We start from the raw sequence: 27870 nt of genomic DNA on the forward strand, positions 1-27870 counted from the left end.
CTTTGCCTCGCATTGACCCTGGCTCTTGAAATCCGGCATCCCCTTGATTTAATTCCCTTTGTTTTTCAGTACACAGACCAAAAGCCCAGATCCTCAGCTGGGGTGAACAGAGACAGCTCTGTTGAAGTCAGTGGACTCTGGGCTGGGAATTGGCAGAGCTGGTTTCTATTCCTGGCCTTGATGAGTTGTTTCCCCACTTGCTCTTTGTCTTGTCTATTGTGAGCTCTTGTGGGACTGCCTGTCACTAGGTGTGTATCTGTGCAGCACCTTGCACCATGGGTACCTGAGCTCAGGAGTGGTCCTCCAGCACTGCTGTAATATAGCAGATAATGGCGCACCTCTATTTACAGCAGTTGAGGATCTGGCCCAAAGCCTTGGAAGGCAGAGGGGAGACGGCATGTCCATTTCAAAACCTTTTTTATTAAAAGAAAGCAAGAGAGACAGCAAGCTCGGGAGCTTTGGGGGTGCTAGTGTGTGTGAGTGCGGGGGAGGGCAGGGCACTGGGGACGCTCTGCAGGTCACCCGACATCATGCTGCCCACAGCCGGTCCTGGTCTTTGCTGCAATTCTCCCTCATTTTCTTTTTATCCGTCTACCCCTCCCATCCACGAATTTAATCTTTGCATAAATCTCTCAACCTGCTGAGTTACCCATCACAAAGCCATGTTGACCACAGAGCTTGTCCTCATGGGTCATTTCTCCAACTCATCTACCTATGTATTCAACTCCTTGACATGCTCCATCTATCTCTCCAGCTATGCAGATACACCAGTGCATAGCCCCCATCCATCCACCCCATGGTCCGTGCACCCAGTCCCTCGCTCCTCCATACACTTATCAAGCTGCTCCGCACTCTTCTGCTTCCATAGTCATCTTTCTGCAAGGCCATTCGTCCAACGCTTCATACCGCGCACCTGTAAGCTGAGGACAGCTACTCCTCTTCTGTTGTCCCGTTCACTCATCCGTCTTGTTCTTTGCTCCATCCTTCCATCCCACCCGTTTGCTCCAAAATGACACGCCATCCCATGCTTCTCTACAATTGATGTCACTGCTATAAAAACCCTCCTCCTGCTCCTTCGTGGAGCGGGCCTCGTTCATTTATCTGTACAGCTATAAAATAGACATATGTTTATAAATAGCTGATTTATTACCTGCATATTCACCCCTTGCACACAACTCCGCCATATCTGCAGAGTTGCTACCACTACCCATTTTACCCTGTTTTATAGACCCCAAATAACGGGGTACATCTGCCATCCATTTGTCTCCCCATTCACTCTTCTCTCTACCTCCTTCGCCAGCTATCACTCCTTCTTCCGTCCAGCCCTCCTTCCCAAACACCTGTCGCTTCATGAGTCTCCTTCCTCTCATCCTTCTACCATCCCCCAATCTTCTGTTCTGCGCCCGAACACTGTGTCCTTGGCTGGCTCTGTCTCCCCACCTCTGCACCATCCCATTACACCTTGGACTCACTCTCCGGGTTGGCCAGGCTACCGTTCCTCTCCTTATCCCCTGCTTCTTTCTCTGTCCCTTCCTCCACCTTCTCGTCCAGCCGGCTGGGGATGGACCAGTAGAGGTGGGCGTCCATGCGGGCCGTGGCCTCGGCCATTTCCTTGGCGCTGCAGCTGGGCGTGGGCACCTCAAAGGTCTGGTGAAAGCTGTTGTAATCCACCTCGTAGAAGCCATCCTCCAAGCTCAGCACTGACATGAAGCGATGTCCCCACAGCACCTCATCCATCAGGTAGGAGCTCCGGGCCTGGCAGGTCATCCCTAGGGAAACAAGGGCAGCACTGATAAGGCAATAAGGCCCAGTCGGGAGGGCACTTGACTAGGATCCAGAAAACCAGGCTTCTATTCCCAATACTGAGCTGCTGGACAACCCTGGGCAAGGCACTTCCTCTCTCTGTGCCTCAATTTCCCCTACTAACCAGTGTCCATTTAGACTGGAAGGGTCCGTCTACACTGCAACTAAACACCCATGACTGGCCCATGCCAGACAACTCTGGCTGCAGGGCATTCAGGCTCAGGGACAGTGTGAACATCTACGCTGCAATGAATCAGCCCCACAGCCTGAGCCCAAGTCAGCTAGCAGGGGCCAGCCGCAGGTTTTTCATTGTAGCGTAGACATATCCTAAGATGCAGTTAGGCACCTCAATCCCTTTGAAAATCTAGCCCCAAGTTCTTCAGGGCAGGGATCATCTCTCATTGTGTGTCTGTGCAGCCCCTGGCACAAGGGGGCTCTGATCTCAGCTGGGGCAGGCACTATCTCACACCCCCTGTCCGCGCAGCACTCTGCACAACAGGGGCCTGATCTCAGCTGAGGCCTCCACATGTTACCAGAAGATTAATAAGAGTCATGCTGGCCACGTTCTCATTGCCTAGGCACTGAGGTTTAAACTGTAGCCCGACTGCTGCCCTGCAAAGGGAAATCACCCAGCAGTGCTGTGTAAGCCGGGTTAATGGATCAGACGAGAAAGGGAGCCAGCCTTGTTGCTGGGTAGACAAGAGATGGGGAAAACAGCAGTGTGCTCACCTCGTCCAGGGCGCTGAGCCTGGTGACTGGCCAAACCCAGGGGGAAGGAAGGCTGACTAAGCCGATCAAAGGGGTGATGAGAGGAGGAGAGCTCTGCCTGAGAGAATGCGAGCGATCCCCGCCTGTCTCCCCCTGCCTGAGGGGAGAGCGGGCGATCCCCTGCCAGTCTCCCCCTGCCTGAGGGGAGCGTGGGTGACCCCCTGCCAGTCTCCCCCTGCCTGAGGGGAGCACGGGCGATCCCCTGACTGTCTTCCCCTGCCTGAGGGGAGAACAGGCGACCCCCTGCCTGTCTCCCCCTGCACGAGGGGAGTGCGGGAGATCCCCTGCCTGTTTCCCCCTGCCTGAGGGAAGCACGGGCGATCCCCTGCCTGTCCCTCCTGCCTGAGGGAAGCACGGGCGATCCCCTGCCTGTTTCCCCCTGCCTGAGGGGAGCGCGGGTGATCCCCTGCCTATCTCCTCTTGCCTGAGGGGTGTGCGGGCGACCCCCTGCCTGTCTTGCCCTGCCTGAGGGGAGCACGGGAGATCCCCTGACTGTCTCCCTTGCCTGAGGGGAGCACGGGTGACTCCCTGCCTGTCTCCCCCTTCCTGAGGGGAGCGCGGGTGATCCCCTGTCTCCCCTGCCTGAGGGGAGTGCGAGAAATCATCTGATTGTCTCCCACTGCCTGTGTGGAGCGTAGGCGATCCCCTGACTGTCTCCCCATGCCTGGGGTGTTGCCTATTTTGCTCTGAAAGGCGTTTGCTGAACTATTCTAGCAGAGACAAACTGGACTTAGAAACGCCATGGAGGCCCCCTAGGCTGTGGGGACTTTCCACTGCTAGTAACCCCTATTGCTGCAGCAGAGAGGTTGGCCCCCTGGGAGAATCAGTCCCCTCATCACCTCACTGCACTCAAGCACCTTCAGGCCTGCAATGACTCATCAAGGCACATAGAATCATAGAATCATAGAATCTCAGGGTTGGAAGGGACCTCAGGAGGTCATCTAGTCCAACCCCCTGCTCATAGCAGGACCAAACCCAACTAAATCATCCCAGCCAGGGCTTTGTCAAGCCTGACCTTAAAAACCTCTAAGGAAGGAGATTCCACTACCTCCCTAGGTAACCCATTCCAGTGCTTCACCACCCTACTAGTGAAAAAGTTTTTCCTAATATCCAACCTAAACCTCCCCCTCTGCAACTTGAGACCATTACTCCTTGGGTTCCTCCACATTATGGAGCCCACTAGTGTGGAATAAACTGGACTTATGAATTCAGGGAAATCCACCCTGGGGGTTGTGTTACCTGCAGGTTGCATAGTGTTACTCATGTACCCACTTCAAATCCACGTTCCTCTTCCCTTTACATGCTTTGTCTGTATTTCCCCTTGTAAATAAAGTGTGCCTTGATTGTTGGCCCATCTGTTATGGAGGTGTCAGAAGAATATATGTACGAGGTGTCAGGCTAATCATAGGAGTAAATACTAGGTCAGGGATAGTTGAACCACACTGGGAGGTGAGGTCAGGTTCCTAACTTCTTTAAACAGTCAGGGAGAGGCACCACTAGTTAGCAGCAAAAAGCCCAGGGAATTGAAACCCAAAGCAGAGTGACACCGGGTAAGGTCTCCCTTAGGACAGTGATCCATAAACCTGCTACAATTATAATGGCTAGAGACAGAAAGCAAAGCCGAGGACATTCTAATAATTATTCAGTGCATTGCAGCAAAAGGTGCTAAAGTGAAGCTTCTCCACGAACCCAGCACATAGCACATGGGCACAAAGGTCTGGGTCTCCATCTGCCTGCAACTGGTGGTAGACAGACAGGTTCCTACAGCTTCCTGCTCCTTTATTGAGTCTACTAAGCTTTTGACCACAGTGACATCATGTGGCAGTGAGTTCCACAGGCTAATTGTGTGTTGCAAAGAAAAACATCACCAGTTTCAGTTCTGTTCCCTTGGAGTTGCACTGAGTGCTGCACCCAAGGAATGTTCCTTCTGGTGCTGTCTTTGCCATAGGTGGCCAGGAGAGGTCAGGGCAGCCTCAGAGAATACATGCTGGCTGCTGGGCCAAGAGACAAGGAGGTGACAATCCTGGGGTGAACAAGGGCCAGGAGGTGGGAAGTGCCCCCATTGCTGTTTACAACGGGCTTAGTTAGCACATGTTGACTGGGAATCAGTGAACTCTGGCTTTGTCTTCACTGCAGTAAAAGGAGTTTTTCCATTGCTTTAGCTCTCTGCTGGGAAATCAGGCTGGAGTTTTTGCCATAGTTGAAGGAGGTCACACCTGGCTGGGCCTATAATGTTGACCCTACCTAGCTATATTGCAATAAAAGCTACAGAGCCTTGTCTCCACTAGGGTTTCACAGTGTGAGAGCTAATTATGTATGTTAGTTATCTCACTGAAAGAACATGCCAGTTTTGGCCAGGGCTGCCCAGAGGATTCCGGGAGCCTGGGGTCTTCGGCGGCGGGAGGTCCTTCCATTCCGGGACCTGCCGCCGAAGTGCCCCGAAGACCCGCGGCGGGGCGAATTACCGCCAAAGTGGGACCCGCCGCCAAAATGCAGCCGGGTCTTCGGTGGTAATTCGGCAACGGGGGCCCCCCGCAGCGGGTCTTCGGGGCACTTCGGCAGCAGGTCCCGGAATGGAAGGACCTCCCGCCGCCAAATTACCGCCGCAGACCCGGCTGCACTTCAGAGGCAGGTCCCGCTTCGGTGGTAATACAGTGGCGGGGGGGGGTCCTTCCGCCCCGGGAACGGAAGGACCCCCCGCCGGCGAAGACCGGGAGCGCAAGAAGCTCTGGGGCCCCCAGAGCGAGTGAAGGACCCCACTCCAGGGGCCCCGAAAAACTCTCGTGGGGGCCCCTGCGGGGCCCGGGGCCTGGGGCAAATTGCCCCACTTGCCCCCTCCTCTGGGCAGCCCTGGTTTTGGCAGTGAAGACGTAGCCTCGTTCACACATGGAGTTGATCTGGAATAGTTAATCCACTTTAAATTCACACTCGACCTTATTCCAGGTTAATTTTCATGGGTGTGGAGTCAGAGGGCCCGTGTTCCTTGAAGGGGTTGTTGTTGAAGGGACACCAGGGGAACAGGGCACTGGTGGAGTTTGGCTGAAAGCAACTCAGCCACATGGATACAGCAGTACACAGGATTTAATACATTTCCACGTGTTCACATGAGCCTGCATCCAGCTTCACTCATTGCTAATGAAACACAGATAAACTCTCAGGCCTGGGTTACCCAGTTTTTGTCTCAGTATAAAAATGTTGGTTGGGGGCGTGTGATTTTTTTACCCCTATAGTTATGCTGGTACAACACAGTTAGGCTGTGGCTACACTAGGAGTGCTGTACTGGTATAGGAACACCAGTATACTACACACACAACACACTTCTGGTGTCGTGGTAACTGTGTCCCGAAGAATAAGCTACAGCAGTAAAAGTTCAGTTTTGCTGGTCCAGCGGCAGCTACGCTACAGACTTCTGCCAGCACCGCTTTGCCGGTTAGGGATCCAGTGCTGGCAGAAGTCTGTAGTGTGAAGTCTGTATGATTGCTCAGAGCTCCAGTATGAAACTGGAGAAAAGCCTGTTTGGGTTAAGTTTAGAGGCGAGAGGAACAAGGGTGATGTCGTGGTGGACGTCTGCTATAGACCACCAGACCAGGAGGATGAGGTAGATGAGACTTTCTTCTGACAACTAACAGAGGTTTCCAGAGCACAGGCCCTGGTTCTCCTGGAGGAATTCAATCACCCTGACATCTGCTGGGAGAGCAATACAGCTGTGCACAGACAATCCAGGAAGTTTTTGGAGAGTTTGGGGGACGACTTCCTGGTGCAAGTGCTGGGGGAACCAACTAGGGGCCGTGCTCCTCTCGACCTGCTGCTCACAAACAGGGAAGAACTGGTAGGGGAAGTAGAAGTGGATGGCAACCTGGGCAGCAGTGACCATGAGATTGTCGAGTTCAGGATCCTGATAAAAGGAAGTAAGGAAAGCAGCAGAATATGAACCCTGGACTTCAGAAAAGCAGACTTTGACTCCCTCAGGGAAATGATGGACAGGATCCCCTGGGAGGCTAATATGAGGAGGAAAGGAGTCCAGGAGAGCTGGCTGTATTTTAAAGAAGCCTTATTGAGGGCGCAGGAACAAACCATCCCGATGTGCAGAAAGAATAGCAAATACGGCAGGTGACCAGCTTGGCTTAACAGAGAAATCTTCAGTGAGCTTAAACACAAAAAGGAAGCTTAGTGAGGACTTGGATAGATGACTAGGGGGGAGTATAAAAATATTGCTCAGGCATGCGGGGTGTAATCAGGAAGGCCAAAGCACAATTGGAGTTGCCGCTAGCAAGGGATGTGAAGGGTAGCAAGAAGGGTTTCTACAGGTATGTTAGCAACAAGAAGAAGGTCAGGGAAAGTGTTGGACCCTTTACAGAATGGGGGAGGCAACCTAGTGACAGAGGATGTGGAAAAAGCTGAAGTTCTCAATGCTTGTTTTGCCTCAGTCTTTAGAGACAAGGTCAACTCCCAGACTGCTGCACTGGGCAACACAGAATGCGTCCTAGGTGCTGAGGGAGTTGGCTGATGTGATTGAAGAGCTATTGGCCATTATCTCTGAAAGCTCGTGGTGATCGGGAGAGGGCCCCGAACGATTGGAAAAAGGCAAATCTAGTGCCAATCTCTTAAAAAGGGAAGAAGGAGAATCCGGGGAACTACAAACAGCCTCACCTCAGTCTCTGAAAAAATCATGGAGCAGGTCCTCCAGGAATCCATTTTGAAGCGCTTGGAGGAGAGGAAGGTAATCAGGAACAGTCAGCATGGATTCACCAAGGGCAAGCCATGCCTGACCAACCTGATTGCCTTCTATGATGAGATAACCGGCTCTGTAGGTATGGGGAAAGAGGTGGACGTGATATATCTTGACTTTATCAAAGCTTTTGATACTGTCTCCCACAGTATTCTTGCCAGCAAGTTAAAAAAGTCTGGATTGGATGAATAAACTATAAGGTGGATAGAAAGCTGGCTAGATTGTCGGGCTCAACAGGTAGTGATCAATGGCTCGATGTCCAGTTGGCAGCCGATATCAAGCAGAGTGCCGCAGGGGTCTGTCCTGGGCTAGTTTTGTTCAATATCTTCATTAATGATCTGGATGATGGGATGGATTGCACCCTCAGCAAGTTCGTGGATGACACTAAGCTAGGGGGAAAGGTAGATATGCTGGAGGGTAGGGAGAGGGTCCAGAGTGACCTAGACAAATTGGAGGATTGGGCCAAAAGAAATCTGGTAAGGTTCAACAAGGACAAATGCAGAGTCCTGCACTTAGGACGGAAGAATCCCAGGCACCGCTACAGGCTGGGGACTGACTGGCTAAGCTGCAGTTCTGCAGAAAAGGGGGATTGCAGTGGACGAAAAGCTCAATATGAGTCAACAGTGTGCCCTTGTTGCCAAGAAGGCTAACAGCTGCATTAGTAGGAGCAAAAAGAACAGGAGTACTTGTGGCACCTTAAAGACTAACAAATTTATTTTAGCATGAGCTTTCGTGAGCTACAGCTCACTTCTTCGGATGCATAGAATGGAACATACAGACAGGAGATATTTATACATACAGAGAACATGAAAAGGTGGAAGTATGCATACCAACAGGAAAAGTCTAATCAATTGAGATGAGCTATCATCAGCAGGAGGAAAAAAAACTTTTTGAAGTGATAATTAAGATGGCCCATAGAAGGTGTGAGGAGAACTTAACATAGGGAAATAGATTCAATTAGTGTAATGACCCAACCATTCCCAGTCTCTGTTTAGGCCAGTGTTAATTGTATCTAATTTGCATATTAATTCGAGTTCAGCACAGATCGAGGGAAGTGATTATTCCCCTCTATTTAAGCACTGGTGAGACCACATCTGGAGTATTGCATCTAGTTTTGGGACCCCCACTACAGAAGCGATGTGGACAAATTGGAGACCCCAGCGGAGTGCAACAAAAATGATTGGTTTATCTTTAACCCCCTTCCCAAGTGACATATGCTAAACCAAAAAATACCCCTCTTATACTGAGATAAGTGTCCATACGAAGGTTATACTGATATAACTATACCCATTTAAATTCACCCCTCCCCCTGGAGGCAAGTCCCTCTACAGGAGAGGTTATAGCTCAAGTAAATTGACTGTCAATTAAGTCAAGATAATTAACACATTTGCACAGGCTGGGGCACATGACTTACGAGGAGAGGCTGAGGGAACTGGGGTTATTTAGTCTGCAGAAGAGAAGAATGAGGTGGGATTTGATAGCAGCCTTCAACTACCTGAAGGGGGGTTCCAAAGAGGATGGAGCTCAGCTGTTCTCAGTGGTGGCAGATGACAGAACAAGGAAAAATGGTCTCAGGTTGCAGTGTGGGAAGTCTAGGTTGGCTATTAGGAAACACTATTTCACTAGGAGGGTGGTGAAGCACTGGAATGGGTTACCTAGGGAGGTGGTGGAATCTCCCTCCTTAGAGGTTTTTAAGGCCCAGCTTGACAAAGCCCTGGCTGGGATGATTTAGTTGGGAATTGGTCCTGCTTTGAGCAGGGGGTTGAACTAGATGACCTCCTAAGGTCTTTTCCAACACTAATATTCTATGATTCTATGACCTGGACTTAGAGTGGTATAAAGGTGTTTTAAGATCTAAAGATGAAAAGTGCTATATAAAAGCTAGGTATTAATTATTTTACTAGTATAGTATTTTCACCTACTCAAGTGGGAACAGCTACACCGGGATAAGCACATTTATATCAATACAATGTGCCCACCCTCAGGGGATTGGGCTCCTATCTGCATCTTAGGCACTAAACACCTTTAAAAGTCCAATCTCTAGATACAGCAATGATGTATGTGGGATAAGAAGTAGGACAGAATAGAATAGAACCCAAACTGCGAGGCCTTGCTGCATTTCAGCTCAACTCGCATAGCAGGACTTAAGTTGCCTGGTTCTAGGACTCATCACAAACATCTGTGTCCTGGGACAAGCACTTGGGGAGAGTCCAGACCAGCCTGTGCAAATGTGTTAATTATCTTGACTTAATTGACAGTCAATTTACTTGAGCTATAACCTCTCCTGTAGAGGGACTTGCCTCCAGGGGGAAAAACTAAGGGGTGAATTTAAATGGGTATAGTTATATCAGTATAACCTTCGTATGGACACTTATCTCAGTATAAAGAGGGGTATTTTTTGGTTTAGCATATGTCACTTGGGAAGGGGGTTAAAGATAAACCAAACAACAACCACTCTTGTACTGGAGTACTTCGTGTCCAGATGGCGAGTTACACCAGTATAACTATAGGGGTTTTTAACTGTCCAGGTACAATAATAGTGGCATGATTGATACTGGTTTCCTGTGTAGACAAGCCCCCAACAGGTTTGTGGGGAACCTGGGACTGGGTTTGGGTTTGTAATAAAACCTTTGGGAAGAGAGAAAAGACTTGTCGAATCATCGATTCTAAGCCCAGAAGGGCCTAGTTTGACCTGCTGTATAACTCAGGCTCTAGAAGTTCCCTGAATTAATACCTAGTAGAACTAGAGTAAATCTATTACCAAAAAATCAAGTCTTGCTTTAGAAATTGCCAGTGATGGAGAATCCCCCACAGCCCTTGGTACATTGTTCCAATGGGTAATTACCCTCACTGCTAAACATGTGCACCTAATTTCCTGTCTGAATTTATCTAGCTTCAGCTTCCAACCATTCCATCTTGTTATACCTTTGTCTGCTGGATTGAAGAGCCCATTATCAAATGTTTAGTCCTCATGTAGGTACTTATAGACAGTGATCAAATCACCCCTTAACCTTCTCTTTGTTAAAATGACTAGACTGAGCTCCTAGAGCCTATGACCACAAGGCAGGTTTTCTAATCCCTGAGTCATCCTCTTGGCTGCTCTCTGAACCCTCTCCAATATATCAACATCCTTCTTGAATTGTGAGCAGCAGAGGTGATAGAATAGAAGGAGAACTAGTGAGAGAAAAGAGAAACAATCGTGAAAGAGTCTGAAAGCAGAATGGGAGAGAAAGTGGAGAAAGATATTGAAAGAGTGAGAGAAAGTGAAATTGATCAAAAAGAGTGAAAAATAAGTGAGAGAAGAGAGTAAATGAGAGGGTGGTAGTGAAAGAGGAGAATGGGGAGTGGGGCTGTTTGGAGCTGGAGGTTATGTTGCTGTGGGCACATCATGTAGTCAGCTAGTTGGCATGGCCCGGCGCTGCCATCCATTCCTCTTACACTCTCATTCACTCCAGCCATCCAGAGGGATTAGCCTTGTATTATCACGATCAATCGAAGCATTAAGCCTCAGCCTGGATAAAAGATACATGGATCCTCATTAATGCTGAAATCCCTCAGAGAGGGAACCTGGCCCGCCCTCTCGGAGGACAGAGCGCAGGCTCCATCGGGATCCACGGAAGAGCTTGTTGGGGTCCAGACAGGATGTAAGGAGGTGAAATCCCCACTGTGCCAGTGCCCTGAGATGGGGCGGCGGAGGGAGGAGGAAGGGGTACGTGGAAAGAAAAGATGATCAGCTTCCAAAATTAGGGCCAGAGAATCAGTGACACCTGACAGCAGGTGACCATGGTTTATGGGCTTTATGCCCACCTCGCTGGGGCACTGCCAGGACCATCCAATCCCAGGAACAACCCCCTGCCCCCCCCCGCCCCCTTACACTGGGTGCAGGGCGCATAGGGAGACGGCATCATAGCTCATCATGGAGCAGCAGTGAAGTACCAGTGCCACCTACTGGTGCAAATGTGCCATGCACCTTTTTGTTTACAGCTCCCTTCTGCAACCACGTTCCCAGCCTAGCTGGTGTTTCCAATGCACTGGTCACCATGCTATCTGGGACCTCTTCTATTTGGCACAGAGGCTGCCCTTTGCCTGCAGACACTGCCCACTGGGAAGGGTCAAAATACAGGCTGCTGGTTTGCTTTCAAAGGGCAGATCGGAGCCTGGCCAGAGACGGATAATCCCTTCGGAATGAAGTGTTCAGAAAGGATCCAGCCGCCGCGTGTCTGACTCCTCTTCCCCCCCCTCATTTGATAACCATTAGCAATAATAACTGGAGTGCCCAGCTGGCGAATCATGCGCCCGCGTGTGAAATTTAAATCCTGTACATATGCAATAGTCACTTCACCCACCAGCAAAATGCAACCACCTCTGAGGCAGGGGCATCATTTCAGAAACATCCGGGGTGGGGCCACGTTGTGTCAGCCTATGGAACATGATATGTGCTTATATTGTAGCTGGCAAAGTCAGGGTGGGGAGTGGAAGAGATAATGGAATATACAGACCTATGAAAAGTTGGGGGGGGAACCAAGTTTAGGGGAGCAACTGCCCCCTTGCTCCATAGTAACTAACACCCTCACCCTGGGGCGGGAGCTCTGTTTAATGGCTGCAGTCATGGGCATCCGCATGGGCATACACAGCTCCATTCATCTGGCTGGATCCCACCAGGGTGCACCACAAAGACAACCCTGTTTCATTGTGCCCCCATGTCAGAGGGCATAGAAGCAGCACAGTCCATAGGACGGAGCAGAGACCTGGGACTTTGAAGATCCAGGTTCTGCTCCTAGCTCTGTACTGTGTGACCTTGCACAAGCTCCTTCTGTGCCCCATCTGTAAATGGGGGGTAATGATGCAACCTGTTTTGAACAGAAACTTCAGGGACAGTTTTGTAGGATTGTGATGATGAGGATGATAATGTAATGTCACTGTAACATCCAACACTGGCCCCCTGGTCCGCTAGGTGCTGTACGTCCACCTACCAAGAGGCAATCCCTGCCCTGAAGACACTGCAAATAGACAAGATAGACACAGGACGGGAGGGGACTGAGAGGCACAGGCCTGCACAAGGTCCTACGGCAGGTGTGTGGCATAGCTCGGGTCTCCTGATTCCCAGGGCAGGGCAGTGGCCTACCCACTCACCCACACTGCTTCTCTCGCAGCCTACCGCCTTTGTTCCATAAGAGTCCTGCTGCAGCTGAAGCCTTGCCAGAAGGATCACAGGGCTGGAGAAGATGAGGGCTGATCCCCAAGTCAATCCTCCTACGAGGGAGGCACGTAGCTCTCCCCCAGGGGATGCATCTGCTATTGACCTGTTCCTACACTTGCTCAGAGCCAGCCAACAGGCAGAATTATCCACTGGTGGCATGGCCCTGGGTTGCCGTGGTGACGAACATTGCACTGAAAGGAAGGGTTACATAACTCCCCATGGCCGGGAGAGGAAAAGGTTTAAAAATAAAAGCTGCTGTTCCCATGTCCAGGAGCAAGGGACGAGGGAGAGAGAAGGAACAGGAAGGCCGTGAGCCCTGGGAAGATGGGGCGTGGGGAGAATTTTTTCAATGAATCCCCAGGAGGCAGGATCCTGTCCTTAATCATCCCTGAGCTGCCCAGAGCATGGCAGCCAGGCTGGGCTGCTGCTGAGGCCATCGCTTCATCTCCCCTCTGAGCTGAAGTGACACTGGGAAATTTCCACAGAAAGCCTGGGATTTGACACTATAATAATGAGACCTAGTGCAATTCTCTGGGGCTTCTCTGTAGCTTTCAGAGCAGGTCAGGCTCCTTATCCCCCTTTCACAGCTGGGCAAACTGAGGCAGCATGGTGATGTGAGCTACCCAAAGTCACCCAGCCGGCCAGTGACAGAGGCTGAGAGAGTTCCCAGGTCTCCTGAGTCACTGTCCAGTGCTCTATCCACTAGAACACACTGCCTGCCATTTTGGCTGCTTACATCAGTGTTTAGATGGCTGGGGCATGGTCTCTGGGTTAGAGTTTAGAGACCTGGATTCTCTTTGGGCAAATCCCTTCTCCTCACCGTGCCTCAGTTTCCACACCAGTATCCTGGTGAGACTATCACCTGTGTCTGCCTTGTCTAGTCAGACTGTGAGCATTTCCTGACAGGGACTGTATCCAGCGCTTAATTTGTAATGAAAGAAGTTCCAGGGCTCAAGCAATTTTTTTACTTTTCAAACTGACATGGCAAGACCAAAGGTGCTGGGGCTCTGAACTGCCAGGCCCAGAGGTGCCGGGGCTCTGAACTGCCAAGCCCAGAGGTGCTGGGGCTATGAACTGCCAGGCCCAGAGATGCCAGGGCTCAGCCTGGCACAGATTAAGCACTAACTGTGTCTCATTATGTGTCTGTGAAGCACCCTCCACAATAGGACCCTGATCTTGGTTAGAGTTTGTGCAGCGTCAAACCCAATGTGACCCCGATCTCAGTCAGGGTCTGTGCTACACCTGGCACAATGGGCCCCTGATCTCGGTGGGGCTCTCTGCCACACTTGGCACAATGGGGACCCTGATCTCAGCTGGGGTCTGTGCAATTCCTGGGGCAATGGGAGCCCTGATCTTAATTGGGTCTGTGCAGTGCCCAGCCCAATTGGGGCGGGGGGGGGGTCCTGATCTCAGTCAGGGTTTGTCCAGTGCCCAGCACAGTGGGGCCCTGACTTCATTTGGTGCTTCGATGTGCCACTGAAATACAAATCACAATTCGCTACCTACATCATAGCAGTTCTGGGAGGGTTAACGAATGTCCGAAAAGTGCTTTGACCGTACAACCCCCCCTATCAAAATGCGAAGCCCAGCAGATCTCAAACTGTGTTCCGCAAAGGCCTCCTGGTCTGTGGGCAGATGGCTGGGCACAAGGTAATACTTGCTCCGGATGCTAGATTGCGCCAACAGAGTAAAACCTGTGCCCGCTCTGTATCTCTCCCAGAACGTCACGTCACTGAGATTCACCGAGTGCCCAGGGGCTACTGTCACTATGGCCCTGCGGCGCTGCCCGGCTATCTGCTGCTGCTTATCTGGCCCCATCATGGCAGACCCTGAGTGCCTCAATGAACGTAGCCTCACATCACCCATGGGGGGCAGCATTACTAGCCCAGCTTTAAAGGGCAGTGCGGTCTAGTGAACAGAGCACTGACCTGGTGCTCAGGAGACCTGAGCTTTAGTCTCCTCTCTGCCACTGACCTGCTGCGTGACCTTGGGCAAGTCATCTCCACTCTTGGTGCCTTGGGTTCTCTTCCCACCCTTTGCCTGTCTAGTCTCAACCGGGAACTGTTTGGGGGCAGGGACTGCCTCTCGCTCTGTGTCTGTGCAGCATCTGGCATGATGGTGCCGTGATCTTAGTGGGGCTTCTAGGCACTACCCTACTATAAATAATAATACCCACAGTGTAACAGATGGGGAAACTGAGGTGCAGAAAGGTGATTTTTGAAAGGGACAAGTGATCTGGAGGGGGGGAGTCTGAATTCATGACTGGAGCTGGATTTTCAGTTTGCGGGGGGCTCAGCCTCAAAGCCATTAGTCACAGCTGAAAACTAAGACCCATGTGTCTTTAAGGGTCACCCAGGGGGACTGTGGTAGCCCCCGAAATTGAATCCAGATCCCCCGAGCCCCTGTCCGGTGCCTTAACCACACAGCCACAAAGAGCCCTCTTCACTACAGAGCACATCCTGTTTGATTAAATCGATCGGCAGCCCATGGAATTGGTGCGTAACAACGAAGAGTACAGCTAGCACTGAAAGCAGAGCAGAAAGCCTCAGCACCCTGAGCAGCACAGATTTCATTTACATAAAGGCTCCAGGTCATTAACAGGGAATAAATGATGCATTCCCACCACGAGCTCGTGTCAATTGTATGATGGTTTATTGCCTGTGCTTGACATGAAGCTTCAGAATAAAGGAGAATTTTTTTAACCTCTTCAAAGTGATGGTGATTCATTCCCTATTGATTGAATAAAACAAGAATTACTGTTTATTTAATGATCTTCTCTTAGGGTTCCTATTTCTTCCAGCTGCCCTTTTTTTTTCTTTTTCATTTTTAATTAACTAACGGGGAACTCAAATGCACCCAATATATTATTATTTGGATAAAGGTAGCGCCTACAGACCATAACCCAGATCAGGACCCCAGACTGAGATCAGGGCCCCATTGTACCAGGCATTGCATAGTCCCTACCTGAGAGTGGGGCCTCATTGTGCCAGGCGCTGCACACAGTCCTTCCCCGAGATCAGTGCCCCATTTCGCCAGGCACCGCACAGATATACAGGGATACAGTCCATGCCTGAAAGAGCTCACAGTAAATTCCCATTTTACAGATGGGGAACCTGATGCCCAGCGAGAGGAAGTGACCAACCCAAAAATCACAGGGAGTAAATGGCAGAGCCAGAAGTGAACCCAGATCACGTAGCCCTGAGCCAGTGCCTTGTACCCATGATCTGTGTAAGCATTTTGCCTCTACCTCCGTGGCTTATCAGAGGGTTTTGTACCAGTGGCCTGGATCCCACTTTTAGCACTGCAGCACAGACCTCTCTCTACCCTTTGAAATAAAGGAATAATTCCATTAGCTGTCAGGAGTAGTAGGTTGTTATCCTTTAAGTGGCTCTGTTGCTGCCATTGCTATATGAATGAGATGTGACCAGGAATGAGGCAGGAGGTGAGCTCCAGGGAAGATCAGGAATGAGGCTGACAGAGATGGCAGAGCATCAGACAGCCACAAGCTTCTTTGGAGTTGGATTGCAAAGAGGCTACACATGGGGGGAGGAAACCAGACTGCATGGGGAAGAATGTAACAGGCTGGCACACTGCCCGCTGTGGATCTAGCCGGGGAATGGCAGGTGAGCTTTCTCAACTCACTGAGGCTAAGAGGCACTGCCCACCCAGATACAAGACAAGTAGGAGCCGGGTGTCTGGGGAGAGAGTACCTAGAGTGTGGGCTGAGCAATCAGTGTGAGTACCTAGAGTGTGAGCCCAGCCTGGGGAAAAGTCTTGGGCTGGATTCCTGTTGGGAATAAAGGACACCCCCGCCCCTGTAAGTGATGTGTTCTGGGTGCAAGTGGAACAGCCACATGGTCACCTCCCAGGTTAAATGCTGCCCAAAACCTGGACTGGACCCAGCCTAGGCCTAGGAGGAACTCACTCTGAACCTTGTCTCTAAACTGGGCTGGGAAAGTGTGAACAGGCCCAAAACCTGGACTGGGGTTAGTGTGAGACTGGAAGGGACTCAGTCTAAACATGGTCCCAAAACTGAACAAGAACTAGTGAGAGTCTGGATTAGGCCCAAATCTGGACTAGATCCAGAGCAAGACTGGGGCAGATTCAAGGTAAACCCTGTCCCCAAACCAGCATTAGCCTAGGTTAGGCCCAAGACCCATCCTGGTCCGATATGATCCTGGGGGACCCCAGGCACAACATCTTACCTGTGGCCTCCACCATCCCTTCCAAAATGACGACAATCTCAAACTCGTCCTTCGCCAGCTGCTCCTTGGAGACCTCCCAGAAGGGGCTGTGCTCATTGATCTCGTGGCTGATGATGAGGGGCGAGACCAGGAAGAGGCGGTCATCGCCTGTCTCAAAGCCCACGTTGATGTCTGTCTGGTTGAGAGGGATAAACTCCCCCTCCTGGGTCTGCTTGGACTTGATCAGCTTGGCCCGGATGGAGGCCTCCACAATGTGGGAGCTGCGCAGGTCCCCGACCCGGAACATGAGGCACAGGCGGTCGTCACGCAGTGAGACCACGGCGTGGGAGGAGAAGACGAGGGTCTCAGCCCGCTTGTTGGGCTGGGAGATCTTGACGAACATGCAGCCCACCATGAAGGCGTTGACCATGGAGCCCAGGATGGCCTGCAGCAGCAGGAGGATGATGCCCTCGGGACACTTGTCTGTAATGACCCGGTGACCATAGCCAATGGTGGTCTCTGTCTCGATGGAGAAGAGGAAGGCCGAGACGAACCCATTGAGGTTGTTGACACAGGGTGTCCAGGTGTGGTCCTCCAGGTGGTCCAGGTCACCACGGCAATAGGCAATGAACCACCAGATGAGGCCGAAGAAGAGCCAGGTGATGGCGTAGGCCAGGGTGAAGACCAACAGGCTGAAGCGCCACTTGAGGTCCACCAGGGTGGTGAAGATGTCCGTGAGGTAGCGGTAGGTCTCCCGCACGTTGCCGTGCTGCACGTTGCACTTGCCGCCCTTCTCCACGTACCGCTGGCGCCTTTTCTTCTTCTCAGTCTTCTCCCGCTCGTTCTCCCTGCGGAGCCGCGCTGAGGCCTTGGACGGGCGGGAGCAGAGCGGGGGCTTCGCCTCACTCACCGGAGTCTCAGGGATGGTAGAGAAGCCAGAGTTCTCCTTCGCCATCTTAGCACCCTGGAGACTAGCTGCCCCGGCCAAGCTCCTTAGAGTCTGAGGGAGCAAGCAGGACACTGGGGATAAATAGATGCACCCCCACCTTTCCCAGTAAGGGCACTTAACCCTTACAGTGCCGAGGACTTACAGACCCACCTCCAGTGCTCCCTCTACCCCCCACTACAGTGTCTCAGCTCTTCCCATCAACTCTTGATTATCTCCATGGTGACCCCTAACTCCCCTTAACTCCCCAAGCCTGCCCTCAACTCCTGATTGCTCCCCTAGTGCCCCCCAACTTCCCTCAACCCCAGACCCAACCCTGACAGCCCCACAGCAGCTCCCCAACTCTCCTCAACCCTTCAGACCCAACCCCAACTCCTGATTGCTCTCCTGGGTGTTCCCCAACTCTCCTCAACCATCTTAGATCCAACCCCAACTCCTGACTGCCCCCAGCGACCCCCAACTTCCCTCAACCCCACCAGACCCAAGCCCAACTCCTGACTGCCCCCAGCGACCCCCAATTCCCCTCAACCCCCCCCAGACCCAGCCCCAACTCCTGACTGACCCCCAGCATCTCCTAATCCTTCTCAACCCCCCCGCCCCACCAGGCCTGCCCCCAGCTCCAGATTTCTCCCCTGGTGCCCCCCAACTCCCCTCAACCCCAGACCCACCCCCAACCCCTGCTTGCCCCCAGTGACCCCAACTCCACATAACCACTCTTCCAGGTCCATCCCCAAATCCTGATTGTCTCCATGGTGCCCCCAACTCCCCATAGCCCCCTAAACCCCTCCCAACTTCTGATCTTGCCTTCTATCCCCCACCCAAAATACAGCTCCTCAGAGCCCCAACTTGGCTCCCGCTCCCCTTCCATGGGCCTGGCTTCCTGCCAGCTCCCTTCCCTGAGCTGCCCCCACAATTGCTCTGTGCCACCCCTCCTGTGCTATGGGCTGCCAGGATGGCTCAATGGTGAGGGCCCCAGGCTCTGCCACAGATTGGCTGCCTGGCCTTGGGCAAAGTCTCTGTGCCTCAGTTTCCCCCTTCCCTCTGTGCAACGGAGGGTGATAGTGCTCATCCTGCTGCGCAGGGTGCTCTGGGGTGGAGGGAGGAGTGAGTAGAGCAGAGACATTAGCAGAGCTGACGCTGCGCAGAGCCTTGACGGGAGGGAAGAAGCCAGTGGCAGTCCCCACCTGCCCCTCCCCAGCGCCCATGGCTGTGCTGGCTAATGTACTGGGGAGCTCACCAGAGGGTAGCCGGCACTGCAGCAGAGCTGGCATTGTTCAGCAAGCAGACTAGCAGGGGGTGGGGTTCCAGCTTAGGATCCTCTAGCGCTGTCTGGGTGTCTGCAGAGCAGAGGCACAAGTCATTTACCCAGTTAGCCCACCTCACTTCTGAAGGGAGTGAGACTGGAGCCCTCTCTCCACAGATCAGAGACAGCAGGGCTGGGGCAAGGCTGATCTCCTCTCGGACTGGGGGAGAGCATCTCCAGGGCTCCTGGAGTCCTGCTTCCTGCAGCACCCCCTGCAGAGCTCAGAAGAGGGGGTCATTCATCACAGCAGCTTCTGTGATGTGGATACGGATCAAAATGCAACACTGATGCAAAGAGGCTCCAGTGCAGGGTGCCTCCCATCACCGAGCTCTGGGGACTGAACTGAGACCTACAAACTCATTGCACTGAGATCCATCAAGCAGTCATGAGGTGCAGCTGACTTTCAGTCATCAGACAGCACGTAAACCACTGACTGAAGCTGCCTTGGCCTGTGTCCACTAGGATTAGGCCCAAAATGTAGATATTGTAAAGGGGGGTGGTGAGCTTTAATGAGCTAGATTTTGGGGATCCAGTTTTAGTCACTTCACAGGCAAAACTCCTGTTGAGCTTCAGGTATTAAAAAAAAAAAACCTGCATCAGAACTGGATAAAAACTTCAGGGTTTAGCTCAGCACAAACAGAAATGTGAGACCCACAGCACAGCATCTCTGGGCTGGTGGGCCAGAGAACCAGGATGTGAAACTGACCAGAAAGAAAACCGTGAAACTGACTAGGATGCCTGGAGCTGAGTGACCTGCAGAAAATCAACCAAACAACATTCACAGCGAACACCTCATTCTTACTTTGAGCTTTTCACCAGTAGTTACAAGGCACTTTACAGAAGAGGTCAGTATCATTATCCTCGTTTTACAGATGGGGAAACTGAGTCACAGTGAGGCCAAGTGGCTTGTCCAAGGTCACTGAGCAAGCCAGTGACAGAGCCAGGAATAAAGTAAATATCTCCAAAGGGTCTGTCTAGAGCTCTGTCCACTAGCCACACTGGGAGCAAGGCAGGGGGGAATTAAGACGTTTCCGTTTTAATGACTGCAGAGGTCAGTTACACAGTGGTGAGGTTTGGGTCCCTCTGAACTGCTGAACACACTTGCTCCCTGCAACACACCGATCCCCCCATGTTCCTACACAGCATCCCTCCCCTGCGCCTTCCCCCTGCTGCCTGTAGCACAATGGCCCCTCTCCCTGCACTGGGATCAGCAGGGGCTCAGAGGGGAGGGTGCCCCCTACTGTATCACCAGCACCAATTCCTGCAGTTCCTGAGTTTTCCCAGCCGTCTCCCCTCCACACGGTGACAAGGCTGCTTAGCGGGAGACCTACCAAGGCCACAGCTGGAGGGATCTTTCCGGGGTCCCATGGGCCTCACTGAAACTCTTCATATGCCTGGGTGGAGGAAGCTGAAGACTGGGGGCGGGGCTGGGCAAAGCCCAAGTAGCTGGGCTACATGGGGGAGGGGGGGGGTTATCAGCTGCACATCCAGGTCCAGAGCCCTGCCCCCCAAATCACAGCTCAGGCACCCTCCCGGTCTCAGTGCCTCCTCAGAGAGCTGACCTGCAGCAGGACTCCCTTCAGCCCCCAGGGAGCTGAGAGCAGCGGTGGGAGGGGGTGGGGAGAAGGGAGGACGACAACCTCTCTGCAGGGAGGGAGGCCTGGAGATCTCAGCCCTGTGACAAGGATCCAGGCAACGAGATTGCTGGCACCACTAGGCTGCATGGTTGGAGTGAGCCATGGTCACAACCAGCCAGGGGCCACTAGCTGGCTGTAAGTCTGTCCTCCCAGCCCCTCTCTGCTCAGCGTGAGCTCAGGGGTGCTCCTCGCTGGCCATCCTCCGGAGACGGGGCTCCCCTCAGGAGAGGCGCATGCTGAGCAGATGCACCCCCACTTCCCTCCCTGCTAACATCTCTCACCTGACTGCAGCCAATTCAGCCTTGCCTGGACCCAGAGCTCACACCTGGATCCACCTTGCCCCACTCCTCCTTGCAAGCCTGGCTCAGCGCCCCCATCTGCACTGCAACAATAGGAGCTAGGGTTGGAACCCTGGTTCCTCATCTCCAAAAGCCCAGGTCTCTACTGCTTGAGCTAATGGAGGGCTCCCTGAGGCAGCAGCAGCAGCAGCAGCAGTAGTAGACCCTTTATCCTCTTGGGGCAGTGATGAGGGAAGCTGCTGCCTCACGGATGGCAACAGGGCTTCAGGCTGCAGCTTACTGCTCTGTGAGGAGGCGGCTGCTTGGATGGACTCAGAGCCAGCTGAATCTTTGGCCCAGATCCCAACCCCTTTCTATTTTCAGTCAATTCTCACTTGGCCTTGATGCCCCCTGTCCTCGCCCTGGAGAAGTTGCCCCATCTCAGCAGGAACCTTGTGCCATTTCCAATCCCCTTTCCATGCCAAAGTGCTTCGGAGACAGAAGCGAACCCAACCGTCGAACTGCTTGGGGTTCAGTCACTGCTACCGGGAAAAGTCTCCTCTCCCTCTCTGAGCTTCAGGGAGCTGCAGGATCCCTCCATGCAGAGGGGCAGGGCGGGGGGTGGGACACCTGTCTAGTCTCCAAGTCCCCTGCTGGGGGAGAGCTGCCACGGTGCAGGCTACAAACGCTACTAGAGCTGGGGGACTGGCTCCTCCACTCCCACGCAGGGCTCCATGGAACACCCCACCAGCCACCCTCCAGGTCCCCACTCTCTGGTGCGACTCAGTGATCCAGCCGCACCTCCCGGTGTCTTCAGATGACAGTGAAGTACAGACCCATAAGCCTCGCTGGAGGGCCAGAAGCCCCTCTGCCCCCTGCAGAGCATCCTGACATCCAGCATTCAAGACATGGCTCCCCCAGGGCCAATCTGGGACCGTGCCCCAGTGTCCTGGGCACCGCACAGGCGAGTTAGTGATGGGGAAGCTGTGAAGGAGCAAATGTCAATCAAATCCTCCAGACTCGAGCGCCGGGGAATCTTTATACACTCGTGGCAACAAAGGACTCGTATCGCTGGCTAGAGCCGGGGAATCCTGTGAGTGCCTCGTGGTACTGACCTCCAGCTCCCCAGCTATTCCTCTCCTGACACCCCCACTCCTGCTCTGCTGATGCTCCTAAATCCAGGTTTGCAGAACCCCTGCTGTTCCAGTTCCCACCAACAGCTTTGCTGGTGCCCCTCAATCCCAGCTCAAAGCCTGCCCCCTGCAATCTTAGCCCTAAGCGCCACATACACAGAGCTCTGCCTGTTCCCCTCAATCCTGAGCCCTGACCCCCTCGCGATGCCTGTCCTGGGCTCTCCATCCTGACCTCTGCCCAGGCACCTGATTCACAGCAGCACCCCCTGCTGGGAGGGGAAAGGGGATGACCGCAGGTTCCCCGGCGCGCTCGGCCGTGCAGTGAACTCAGCTCCAGGACATAGCATCTAACGTTCATTCCATGCTTTTCATACCTAGGAGAGTCCAGCTGAGGCGGCTGGGGAAGGGCCTTGGTAATAAATATTGACTTTGCATATGAAGATAATGGGGCTGTTTGTGCTTCCCCCTGCACATTACTTATCATCCTCCGTTAGTCCTTGGGAGGCCTCTGCCACTGGGCTTTCACAGCATTGATTACATGCAACCAATTCCATTGCAAAAAACCCCCACACTGTGGCTGCTACTGGCCCAGCCTAAATAACATGTGGTAACATTTCTAAAGCAGCTCCAGTCCTGACAAAGCCAGCAGAACTTTGTCCATTAGACACACACACACCGAGAGTTGGTTTAGACACACTGGGTATCCGCTAGAACAATTTGCCCAGCAGTGACATGCGGCCACCTTTGGGGAGTGCCGCGGAAGCTGCAGAACAGCGCATAGCAACGCTGCCTGAAAGCTGGAGATCTGGCAGCACAAAGGTGACGGGCGACTTGTCCAATTGAAATGGGTGTGGTGGGGCAGGAAAGAAGAGTCTGAGGAGGAAAACCATCTGCAAAGCCCTGGGGCAATGAGATCTTTTAGGGGGTGGCCCTGTGAGGTGCTGGGACTTGCAATTCCCACAGAGGTCAGCACCCCATAGTGTCAGGGTCTGTGTCCCCGTGTAGCCATGGCCCCTCCAGCAGTGAGGCAGCCCAGAGCACTGCGCTGGGTCCTGCTCCTGGTTCGGACGCTCACTGGCTCTTGGCCTCGGGCATGTATGTCAGGGCCAGAGTCAGGTCTCATGTGCTACCACCCACTACCACTCTGTGCCTCAGTTTCCCCACTGGTAAAATATTCAACCTTGTGCTAAATGCAGTAGAATTTGCTACCGCTAGGGTGCATACACACACACACACACATATACACTGACATACAACACACACAATACATACCACACAAAACCAAAACACACACATATGAGCAAAACATACACAATCAAAAATATACAGACACATACAAAGATAGATAAAATGCACCCGCAATAAACACACACACAGCACTCAGGCATGCACATACTCAAACAATAGCACAAACACACTCAAGATATGTATATATACACACACAAAACATACACACACCCACAAACATACCCAAACACGCACACCCTTACTTGTGAGCATGAATTTTTGAGCACAAACATGCTGTCACTATTTTCACAGGCTTCGATTGGAAAAAGGTTGAGCATCCCAAAATCTCACAAAATAAAGAACTTCAATCAATTTGGGTCTCATGAAATGTGCTGGTGACTGATCTCACACCCATCCCCATGACTCATGCCCCACAGCCCAGCTCTAGCCCCATGATGGGGCTTTCCCTAGGTATGTCTGAGGTTTGCTGTGTTGTATCAATATTATTCAACCCCATGTGTCTTTTTCGGAGGTTGGCGGCTGGGAAGCAGCGTCTGCCAGAGACGCAGCTGGCGATTTTACCCACGGTGGGCTCTGAACCAATGACGGGAGAGATGATAAGATCTTACAGTAGATTCAAGTAGCAAAACCCTTTTCTGTACTGTACACAGAGGCAGTGCAGGACCCAGCCCCATGGGAGGGGGATAAGACAGCTGCCAATGCACTAGGGAAATTGACAATTTGGGCACAGAGAAAGACATAAGCCCTTGAGTAAGGACCCTCTTTATACGTCCTTGCGGGGATTAGAACCAGGACCTTTAGCTGTAATGGGGAGGGGGGAATTTCAAAAGCACACAGCACTGGCTTCATGCTGCTCTCTCGGCAGGAAGGGGGAGTTTTACTATTAATTTAATGGAGCAAAGCTGGGCCACCACTGGGCACTTCTGAAAATGCCACCCCAGCTTCATTGCCCCTTGTCGCTTGAGCGAAAGGAGCAACTCCACCAGCTAGTAGCAGTCATGGGCTAGCTACTGGGGAGATGCAGAGCAACGACCTGGTGAATTTCACTAGCTCCAGATCAGTGCCCTGGTAATCAGGACCCCTGGGTTCTAGTCTTGATTCTGTCATTGACTCCCCCTGTGACGTCTTCCCCTCTCTGGTCTTTTAGTTCCACTGCCCCTCCTGGGATGATGTAGCAGCCCATGATTTGAGAGTGACAGGCAGGGAGCACCCAGGTTAGGACTGTGAAGCATGTGCTGGGATTATTAATAATAAAGCTGAGCAGCAGACAGAAGGGGGGGTGTTGATGGCCTACTGGAAACGGCCTTTAGTAGCGTGCCTGGGATTAGTCAGTTTATCTAGCTAGGAGAGAAGGCAGAATGAGTCAACCCGAGCAGGGGGACTCTGAGCTACAAATCCAGGCCCCAATCCTGAGGGGTCCCCCTCAGACCTGACTGCCAGAGCATAGCCTGCTGCTAGCCTACAAAGCCATCCCGCCCTTTGACCTCAGGGAGTTGGGGGACTTTTTCTGCCCAGTACAGGCTCAGTTGGCTTAGAAGGAGCAAAGTCTCCTGGGTAATTAAAGGAAAATGGCAGAGCTGCCCACTGGGGATTCAAACTGCGACAATTTGTTATGAAGGAAAGTCCAGCACAGAGGGGAGAGCATCCGAGGTGCTCGGCATGCCGGGTGCTGGGGGCTCCTTGTGGGAGCTGAGCCTTGGAAAGCCTGACCCCATGGGGCTACCCCACAGTCTCTCTGTGGATTTCAAGGAGCTTTGGACCAGGACCTACATTTCAGGGAGTCATTATTCCTAATTACCCATTAGGAAGCAGCCATGTGGGCACAGGGAACTGCCTGAAAAATTTCCAAACCATATAATACTTAGGTCTTTACATCTGTTGCCCTCAGGGCACTTAGTAAAGAAGGATGGGCTTGTGGTTAAGGGTGCAGTTCCCAGCTCTGATATGGACTCCCTGTGTGACCTTGGGAGAGTCACAGGATGGCTTGGTGCCTCAGTTTCCCATCTGTTAAATGGAGACCCTTCCTTTCACCATGCCTTTGTCTCTTTCAGCTACAAGCCCTTTGGGGGAGGAACCACGTCTCACTCTGTGCAGCGCCTGGCACGATGCAGCTCTGATCTCAGTTAGGGACTCTAGGCATTTCAGTGCTATGAAAAAAAGTGCCATTGTCCCCACTTCACAGCTGGGAAAAACTGAGGCAGAGAGAAGTCACTTGCCCAAGAACAGCGGGGAACAGAACCCCATGCCAGTGCCTCCCCATGGCTGCCTCAGTGCTTTATTGTTTGAGAAAAGAATCTGGGGTGCTTTAGGGACTGAAGATATAACTACCTGGGTAGTGACAACAATAGACCTCGCTTCACCGTGCTGTGGGAGGCTCCTGCCAGCCTAGGCACTTTAGCAGGGTGGGATCTATGCTCCCAGAGCTGGATCCTTCCATGTGGGCTGGTCATTTCACCCCCTCCGTGGCTGGTAGAATCTGACCTCCCTCCAGCCATCTTAACCAGCTCAGGGGACTGCCCGGGGTAAGGGTGGTGCAGAACGGCTATCGGGGCTCCTCTGCCACTCCCCCTCCCTGCTGTTGGCATAGCAACAGTAATGGGGCATGACTGGGATGCTGCTGCTATCAGCTGTGTGCAGCCAGCACAGATTAGAGCAGCTCCCAGGCTGCTCCAAATCACTGGAGCGAGGGACCAGCTGTGCCAGGACCCGGGGAGGGCAGAGAGGAGCTTTACCCCATCACTGCCCACACCCAACCTGCAGCCTGGGCACTTTCCTCCTCAGCTTGGCCCCAGGAGCTCTACGCTGCATCATCAGAGTGGGACCTGTAACAGAATATCCCACCACTGTATCCTGGGCCTGTGAGGGGCAGAGAGCCCTCACCCCCACTGCCGGCCCAGGGAGCACTCAGCAAAGGCCACGCATCTTACCCTCAGGTACACAGCTGGCCCTGTTACCCTAGTATCTGGGCATCTCACAAGCTCTAATGTATGTAGCCTCACTACACCCCCACCCCCAGCAGGACAGGGCTATCCTCCCCATTGCACAGCTGGGAAACTGAGGCACAGAGACTTACCCAAGGCCACACAGGGAGTCTGTGGCAGAGTGGGGACCTGGACCCAGGACGCCCGCAGGCCGGGCTAGCGCCCTCGCTGGTGGGCCCTCCCTGCCCTCGACAGGCCTGGGGCTCTCAGAAAAGCCCTGCTCAGGCTCCGGCGGGCTGATTCAGCTGCAGCTTCCACCTAGAGGGCCGCTGGCCCCAACCCGAGTGACCCCCTCCCCCGCCCAGTCACCGCCCAGCTGGGAGCGATGCAAAGCCATGGCCCCAGGCTGCCCCCGCCCCAGGGTGATCTGACAGATGTGTCCTTGGGCGCCCGCTGCCTGACCGGGGCTGTGGGGGTGGAGAGGGAGATTGTGCCTGGTGCTTCTGCCAGTCCCACTTCCTAGCCCTGAGCGCCCTCCTGGACCCTCTCCCTGAGCCTCCGGGGGGGGGGGGTAAATTCAGCCTCCCCCCCCATGGCTTCCACAGTTGGGCTCCGGATCAGAGCGTCCCCAGATCGCGGGGGCGAGCAGTGCTGACCCTCCCTCGCCCCGTCACTTACCAGCACGGTGGGAACAAAACGCCACCGGGTCCGAGTTTCACACCCGCCCCCCTCCGCGGGTGTAAACGGCAGCGACCGGATCCGGAGTCCGGGTGAGCCCACTCGCTGGGTGACCCTTGAAGTCAGGGCGAGTCGGGACCGGGGGAAAGGGGCGGGCAGCGCGTTTGAGAAATGACCCAGCCCCCCGGGACCCCACTCCCCAGGGCCCGGTGCAAACATCCCCCCTCCCGCAGGGCTGGTCACTCCCCCCACCCCGCCCCGCCAGGTGTGAGCAGCCCCAGGGGCTAGCGGCGGGATCGGGCCCCTCCTCCCCAGCCAATGCCCGCGCCCGCGCCCCCGGCCGGCGGCGCACGGAGCTGTCCGCCTCCCCGGTGCTGATCACTTACCGCGGCCGGGCGCCCGCAGCCCGCCCATGGTCCGCCGCGCGGCCAGCCGGGGAGCGCCCGGGATCCAGCCGCAGCTGCAGCCGGAGCTGTGCGTGTGTCTGGCTGTGCGTGTCTGTGTGTCTGTGTCCTCCCCTTCCCAGGCACCCCCGCTTCCCGGCCGTTGCCACGGCAACCGCGCCGGACCTCCCCGAAAGCTCCGCTCCCCCCAGCCCGGCCCGGGATCCCCGCAGCGCCCCGATCCCGAGCCTGGAGCCGCCCCGCCCCGGGCAGAGCCGCGTCCGAGCCCGGGAGAACGTTCCATAGCCACGGAGCCGTAGACTGACAGACGGGCTGCCCGTCCCCGTACACCTGCTCCTCCTCCAGCCAGCCGCCCAGCCATATAGCCCCATACACCTTCTCCATCCATCCAACCATCCATCCACCTCCTCTATCCATCCATCCATCCACCTCCTCTATCCATCCATCTGTCCCCATACACCTTCTCCATCCATCCATCCATCCATCCATCCATCCATCCCCAGACACCTCCATCCAACCATCCATCCACCTCCTCTATCCATCCATCTGTCCCCATACACCTTCTCCATCCATACAGCCATCCACCTCCTCTATCCATCCACCCATACACCTCCTCTATCCATCCATCTGTCCTCATA

General features: G+C 53.5%; 1 protein-coding gene across 1 annotated transcript; it reads right to left on the reverse strand.

Moving 5' to 3' along the window:
- Positions 1–466: 466 nt before the first annotated feature.
- KCNJ9 (potassium inwardly rectifying channel subfamily J member 9) lies at positions 467–27311 on the reverse strand. Its single transcript, XM_044991348.1, has 4 exons — positions 27215–27311; positions 16706–17684; positions 1473–1769; positions 467–1109 (listed from the first exon to the last, which is right to left on the reverse strand). The coding sequence occupies exons 2-4, from the start codon at positions 17637–17639 to the stop codon at positions 1051–1053; spliced, it is 1290 nt and encodes a 429-aa protein (XP_044847283.1). The 5' UTR covers positions 17640–17684; positions 27215–27311; the 3' UTR covers positions 467–1050.
- Between the last annotated feature and the right edge of the window lie 559 nt (positions 27312–27870).

Source organism: Mauremys mutica, chromosome 17 (assembly GCF_020497125.1).
Source record: "Mauremys mutica isolate MM-2020 ecotype Southern chromosome 17, ASM2049712v1, whole genome shotgun sequence".
Lineage (NCBI taxonomy): Eukaryota > Metazoa > Chordata > Testudines > Geoemydidae > Mauremys > Mauremys mutica.

Excerpts from the sequence above, each read along its gene's own strand:
- KCNJ9 (XM_044991348.1), bottom strand. The coding sequence starts at position 17,639 with ATGGCGAAGGAGAACTCTGGCTTCTCTACCATCCCTGAGACTCCGGTG. Across the intron at positions 1,770-16,705 it reads AGGGATGGTGGAGGCCACAG|GGATGACCTGCCAGGCCCGG; the intron begins GTAAGATGTTGT and ends TTGTTTCCCTAG. Across the intron at positions 1,110-1,472 it reads TAGCCTGGCCAACCCGGAGA|CTGTACAGATAAATGAACGA; the intron begins GTGAGTCCAAGG and ends TCTATTTTATAG.